At 36.4% G+C, this 7,154-nt stretch overlaps 1 protein-coding gene across 1 annotated transcript; it reads left to right on the plus strand.

The window, feature by feature from the left end:
* Positions 1–908: 908 nt before the first annotated feature.
* Positions 909–5,322, plus strand: LOC116294690 (ribosome biogenesis protein SLX9 homolog). The gene is made up of 5 exons (XM_031702341.2): positions 909–1,027; positions 1,761–1,896; positions 2,868–3,006; positions 4,038–4,100; positions 4,467–5,322. Exons 1-5 carry the CDS (start codon positions 932–934, stop codon positions 4,588–4,590), a joined length of 558 nt encoding a protein of 185 aa, XP_031558201.1. The 5' UTR covers positions 909–931; the 3' UTR covers positions 4,591–5,322.
* Positions 5,323–7,154: the final 1,832 nt, after the last annotated feature.

Below are 7,154 nucleotides of genomic sequence, written 5' to 3' on the forward strand. Positions count from 1 at the left end.
AACCACGACTACAAAGACAGAGAACAAAAAACCCGGGTCACTAGGTAAAATTGCGATTTGCACAGCATTAACCCTGATAACAATGCATCCCAGTAGACAAGATACAAGTTTTCCGCTTCAAATGCAGGTGCATGGAAGAATAGAAAGCAAGGGCGGATCCAGGGGGAGGGTCGGGGGGGTCGCGACCCCCCTGTCATTCCTGAGGTCAAATGGGCGTCCTGTGGTAAAAATGCGACTGGGATTCCTTTGCCCACAAAATTTACCCCTGAGACCCCCCCCCCTTCAAAAAACCCTGGATCCGCCCTTGGAAAGGATTTACTGTGTGTACCTTCTCAGGAGGATCGGCTGATTCTCTCCCCTGATGTCTTCGGCCTACAACATTCTGAATATCGGCTTATGAGTTTATTGTTGTCAGGTCCGAAGTCCCAAGACGACTATACCTCAGCTTTGTCAGGCGGTTTTGGGCCGGGAGTATGGCATCATATAGTAGTAGTATATTCATTTTGTACTGATATCGAGTTTTTCTTGGTCGACTTGCATTGCCGGTTCCATTTAAGAATATTTTCTTGGTATTTTTTCTGGTCATCCATATTCCTTTTGTTTATCTTCCTTTCCATATTAAATATTCATTTTCGATATCTATACATGCAAGCTTAACCGGCCCCATCAGCTACCCGCTCGGTTCATTAGCATATGCTCGATGGCATGATGTACGTAATAGCAGTTCCTGGGTCGAGTTGGCATTACAGTGCGTCTATTAATTCTTTCTCTAAAACAGCCCCATCATAAAGAACTGTAATGTCAACTCCACCCAGTATTTTTCTCAACCTGGGACAGGCTCATTCCCCATTCTTTTAGAACTTGCAATGGGCTACCTGTGGAAGGCTAGGTCACATGGAACACCTGCAGTCGCGATTATTATAACATCAACATGGGAAAAGTTAAGAAAGTGAGGCAAAAATTGCACCAAAAAGCAGTACGATTCCCAGACGAAAAGCAAACTATAGATCCTATGAAAGCAAATGAGGTAATTATATAACCTTAACTTATAACCTATAGAATTATTAGGCACCTTGGTATCGTTGAGACTGGGTTTTTAACACATGTGTCTTGGACCTTTCTTTGTTGGTGTCTTCGATCTTACTTGGGCTATTGCATAAATATCCCCCCCACGTCGAGGACCTAAGTTTGTATGAGCCCCCTGATAAATTCCCTGATAAATTCCTTGAGACATGAAGACCATAATGTGGAAGTCCCTGCTATTCATGACTTACTCCTGAAGAATACATGTGAAATCAGGATCCTCAACCCAGCACCACACAAACACAAAAACGACCCTGACCCCCGAAGAATTCCAGCACAAAAACATCCCTGACCCCTGAAGAATTCCATCACAAAAACACCCCTCAAGAAATTATTCCATTTCAAAAACACCCTCGACCCCCGAAGAATTCCGCGGTCCTCAACTGGGGAAGGGTGGGGGGCTTGGGGGAGGTTAAAAAATTAATGCAATAGCCTCTTGACATATATAAGCTTAGATCAAGATAATTTACTAAGGAATATATCTAAAATGGCTCGTATACTATCTAGAGTAAGGCTAGATTGGTATTGCAGATTTAGTTACGAATGAAATATTGGACTTGTGTATGGGGTATTAAACACTGGGTATAGAAAATTTTGATGCTTTGAAAATAATGTTATTCAGTTTGCAAAGAGTAATTTCTTTAATTGATCAAAAACTCTGTATTCCCTTTTTCCAGTCATCTTTACCATCAATTTTTCCAACAAGTTGTCTCTTCAATGACAAAGAAACAACCAAAGATGTATCAACAACCAAGAACACAACAGCCTCTAAAAAAGACAAAAGGAAGGAAAGACATGAAAGATTTCTAAAGAGTAGGTTAATCGATATTCCTCTTTACGGGCTTTTCACAACTTTCTAAAATGCTGACATGCCACATGAACTTTTTAACAATTATTCGCCATAAGGCAAAGCGATTATATGTGAATATTTACAAAGCAGTGAGTCTTAGAGCAGCAAAGTAAATATTCTCTGTAATCACTGAGCCTGAGGTGAATAATTGTTTTATTATAATTTTAGACGTGAATATCAGAGAAAACACAAATTTTAGTATTATACTTCAGATCTGGCATGCAAACATTGGGAAACCTCACCATCACCACTCAAGCAGTGATTATCATCTCAGAATCACTGCCTGCTCAACCAATCAGTAACATGTAAAACTCTATATTTAAGTCTAAAATTATACTTTAAAAATTTTTTTTTATTCACAGTTTGAAAAGTTTGCCTGTCATGGCAATATAATTTTATGCCCTACTAATATTTAACAATTATTCACTGAAGGCAAAGTGATTATCAGGGAATATTTACCAAGACGTGAGTCTTCAAGCGGCGAGGTAAATATTCCCCAGTAATCACTGAGCCTGAGGCAAATAATTGTTTTAGTATAAATACACATGTGATTATTTCAAAAAAAGAAAAAAAAGAAGATAAAAGGCAATTTTTTCCGGTAACAGGAACAAAGCGGCTGGCTGCCATTTTGGATTTTCGCTCGAGGTGATTTAATATCGTGTGAATTTCTTGATCAATCAGCATGCGAGATTTTCTATAATCCCCTGCATATTTTTACTAAAATATAATAATATCATACTAATATTATATTAATATAGGCAAATATAATTTCATGTCCTACTAAGCTTTTTGATTATTAATATTGAAAATGACAAGGTTTTGAAATATATACATTTATGTATTCAATTTTGTATTCCAAAATGCAAACCTCTCCTAGGTGATAATTTCTATAGTGATTTTCTCATTACAACGTAGACAAAAATACTTTTTTTAGAACTTCATGGAACCAGAGCTGTGGAGGAAAGTATTAAAAGGGCAGAGAAAAGAGCACAAACAGTCATCGTAGGGGATATGGAGCCACTGCTGTCTGCTTTACCTACAATAGCTCTTCCAAAGACTTCCAAGGAGAATAGGTAAGCTTTCATTTCTGGTCACTGTTATCATGCACATACTGCTACATGCTGATGGAACCCAAAATTATCACATTTAGAGCAGGGGTATAGATCCAATGAAGAATGAAGAAAAATGAAGAAATGCATACAGATAGTATGCATCGTAAATGTTTTTATTTTTTTGCCTCAAAAACACCAAGGGTAATTACAGCATTAGGGGGGTGTCCGGTGCACCCCAGGACGCCCCCTGGATCCATTAGAAATGTTATTATCTAATAGAAGTAATCTCTAATTAATATTAAGGTAAAAGCCATTGCTTGTACTCATCTTACAGCAGCTATGGTCTTGGATTTGACTCCCAGATCTGACACTCATTAATTGAGTTCATTGGTTCCCTCCCTTGCTTTCAGGGTTTTCCCTGGGTAGTTATGCTCTGTCCACTAAAGGCAACAGTATAATTTTGATCTGAGTTGTACTGTAAGATTTCCATGGTAAGATATGGGTTTCTCATACTGTATGGTGGTGTTTCAATTCAACCACATTAAAAAATGAAATAAATAGCTCCTCTTTTATTTACAACAGTACGCAACCACAAATTTATAGCTGATAATCTAGTATTTGCTCCATGATAAAATTGGAATTTGGAGTATTTGTTTATTTATCATAGAGGGAGGAAAATGGCTAACGCCTGCCACGACAGGAGAGAATGGCCAACATGAAAAATTCAATATTTAAGTCATGGTGGTTGATCAGGGATTATGCTTATTGGTTTTGAAGGGACGGCACATCATCCGATACAAACTAACTTTTAATATATAGTGTATAATTAGTCTTAAATATAGCAGGGGTACAATAAGTTAAATTTAATAATTTTAATGTTCTTCTCAAATAGTGACATAGAAATGACATCATTGCTAAAATCGACAATCGAAAAATAAAAACATGCCTGCCATTGAAATGAAAATATGAAACTCATTAATTATTGACATTAGTGTTATCAACGTGATGATAAGAGTTTTTACAGTTAACAAAAAATTCCTAATTTTTATCAGTAATACAAACCAGGAAAATTCAAAGAAAAACAAGTTATCAAGGGCGACCAGACAAAAACAACAGTAAGTTTTACAAGTCTCCATATTTGTCCCTCTATTTGATGTGAGTCTTCTGTACGTGTTGGGCATTTTTGTGCACTTAAGCAGTAAGATCAACATGTCTCTCATCAGCTGCATTATCCCACAAAATTAAAAGTAAACACTATGTGTATAAATTATGAAACCTACAAGGTACTCGAACATATCCCCTCTTCTGTACTGACTCCATGTATCCAGTGTCCACTATATCTCAGGATCTCTAGCTAGCTAGTGCACAAGATCCAGGCATTTAGTAACACTGTTGTATGGACTTGAATCCAATTCTTCCTTCTCATCCCTTAGAGATGTTATAAAATTTTGAAGATTTTGTATGAAATATTTCTTTTTCAGAAATGCTGACATTGAGCATTTTAAACAAGTGTTAAAGCATCCTTCCTACCAGTCCAATCCTATCAGTGCAATATCAGAACATTTGAAAATTGCAGTTCAAAGAGAAGCTGATCCCAAAACATGAATAACATAAATAATTTGACATGCTATTGAGTAATTTTGGATTTTTTTTTTTTTTTTTTTTTGTGATTATCAATAATGGTTTCTTGTGTATGTGTCTTTGTGTTATGAACTGCTCTGGATGAGTGATATGTAAGAGTTAATTACCGAGAACGGAGGCAATAAGCCATATACTGTACATGTATAGGCCTATTCCCGACGTTCGAGGTAATTTTAATTAAATACTTAAAAGTATTTTATTCATCGATTGAGAAGGCTTTCTATCAAATATTTATATATTTGACTTAAGAATAACGAAAATAAATTTTAAAAGATATTTGAAAAATAATAACCTGCATGATCGAGGCTGACGAATTGAACTGAATTGCTCATTATAAATGCGAGGTCAATATATAGTTATTAACTGGGTTAATAACTATATATTATTGACCTCGCATTTGTTATAAGAGTTATGACAATGATAAAGCCTTGTGAATAACAAAGAAAACAGCGTCAATTGATAAATAACCACTATTAGTCACTGGATATAACTATTTTTCAGTATCAATTTCGATTTTATTTGTTCGTGGTTTCACTGCATGCGATCTAATGACTTACAATACTTTGTTTATTCAACCTCTTGCAGCATTTTAAAGCTAAATTACAGGCAAGGTCAGTCACTAATAATTAATCAATAAGAAATATAGAAAATTAATAATGTACAAATTTAATAATAAATATAGGAAAATTTATTGAATTTAATCGCGTGCGCATTAGTCACTAAAGTGTGGAAACGATCAGTAATGGTTTCCTTAAGATATAAAGTAGGTTTAACAATCTCTCTGATCTAGGCATGACAAATGATAATGCACGAATTTTTCAAGGTATGTATGCAACTAACACAGAACCACTACTGGGCCTATTGAAACAATATACACTCCTGACTTGGTCTCACAACCAAGGAGAGTCAGCGTTTCTACAGAAGCTTCAACAACAGATCCAGTAATGAAGTAATTCAAGAGAGCATAAATAAGAAAGGGAAACTTCTGTTTTGATCACAAAGCGAAACGGAAAGAGCGCGCGCGTGCAAGTTAATGACGCACGGGAGTAGGGTAAGGCGAAATTTAAACTGCAGTTACTAAAAATAGCCCAACCGAGAATTTACATCTTATTTATGCTCTCTTGAATAATTCGACCCCAAGACGGCAGCTCATTAGGACTCGGTACAATTGTAGTACAGAATGAAAACGCATTTGCCCATGCAAGTAGGACACTAACTAATTACAACTAATAACGCCGGGCAACGTAATAGAACCCAGTACCCCAGACACGTAGCAGACACGTCCTTTGGTAGGCTTATGGTATATACTTATTTCAATAAAGTTTGTCACCAAAACCTAGAAAGCTGTGATCCCTGAGAATCATGGGAAAATGTTTTATATCCAACAAGTAAAGCTTTTGACACAAACTGCAGCAGTTGAGGATGCTCAGAGGAGGTTAACTTGTAACTGGTAGAAGATCTCAAGTCCATCAACAGTTATCAAGCGGTTGAAACATGTAAAATGTATATTATACCCATCATCCTTGTCGGTCTCAGCTTTGTTGCTTTTCAGGTGACTAACTTTATTGAAATAAGTGTATGGGGTTGCGAACATAATGGGTATAGCAGCTTATAGCGATACTCCAAAGCATTTCAAAGTCATAGCGGACCATAAACCATTAGATAACAATATGGAAGAAAGCAAAACCTCCCTTACGCATACAACTATATTTGCATCCATATAAGTTTACAATCAAGTTTAGACCAGGAAATAGACAAGAACAGAAAATTGTAAAACTTTATGCTAATTTTATAGCTGACACGTTTTAAAACAAAATACTGAGGACAGAAAGATGATTACTGCCGATACTGAACAACTAAGGCCCTGGCTAAACGAGGAAACATTTTGCCAGAAACATGTTTACTGCGCGCATGTTTCCTCGATGTTTCCCAGTTTAGCCACATGCGAAACATTGCTGCGTGCGACAAATTTTGCTTCCAAGACGCAAAAAATGTTTTTGCTGTGCGGCAGAAAAATTTCATGTTTCCAAGACTCATGGAAACATTGTTTCCCGACGTTTCCTGACAGTTTTGCCACCTTAGGAAACATTTAGGGAAACATGTTTCTGGAAACGTTTCTTTGTTTAGCCAGGGCCTAATAACTGCGCAAGATCTAGTGCTCTTAGCAAGCTTGGAATTCTTGTAGCGGGTAGTAGTGACGTCACAAACTGCCCATAGGAATCGCTGCTTTTTGTGTGATTTTCAATCGGCGCGCCGTTTTAATTTTTTATTTATCAAGATTTCTCAAACTCTTTTTAAAATTTTTCAAATTTACCAGCAAGTTCTTTTTTTCCGTGCCGATCTATTATATAATCGTCTAATTTTATGCCATATTAATTGTCTCACTTAGCGGCTATTAGTGCCGCTTATTTAGCATATGTTTTTACGCCGCAATAACTATTAGTTGTTTTATATATATATATATATATACTAAAACTGCAATTTTGCAAACGACGTCAATTACGAAATGGCTAGGAGTTCTTTTAGAT

Source organism: Actinia tenebrosa, unplaced genomic scaffold (genome assembly GCF_029948245.1).
Source record: "Actinia tenebrosa isolate PJP-AT-01 unplaced genomic scaffold, QUT_ActTen_1.0 PGA_scaffold4__44_contigs__length_22323623, whole genome shotgun sequence".
In the NCBI taxonomy this organism is placed as follows: domain Eukaryota; kingdom Metazoa; phylum Cnidaria; class Anthozoa; order Actiniaria; family Actiniidae; genus Actinia; species Actinia tenebrosa.

Bases quoted from the DNA above. Each gene is read 5' to 3' on its own strand.
- LOC116294690 (XM_031702341.2), top strand. From the start codon at position 932: ATGGGAAAAGTTAAGAAAGTGAGGCAAAAATTGCACCAAAAAGCAGTA. The intron at 1,897-2,867 runs GTAGGTTAATCG...TACTTTTTTTAG, and splicing joins ACATGAAAGATTTCTAAAGA to AACTTCATGGAACCAGAGCT. The intron at 3,007-4,037 runs GTAAGCTTTCAT...AATTTTTATCAG, and splicing joins AAGACTTCCAAGGAGAATAG to TAATACAAACCAGGAAAATT.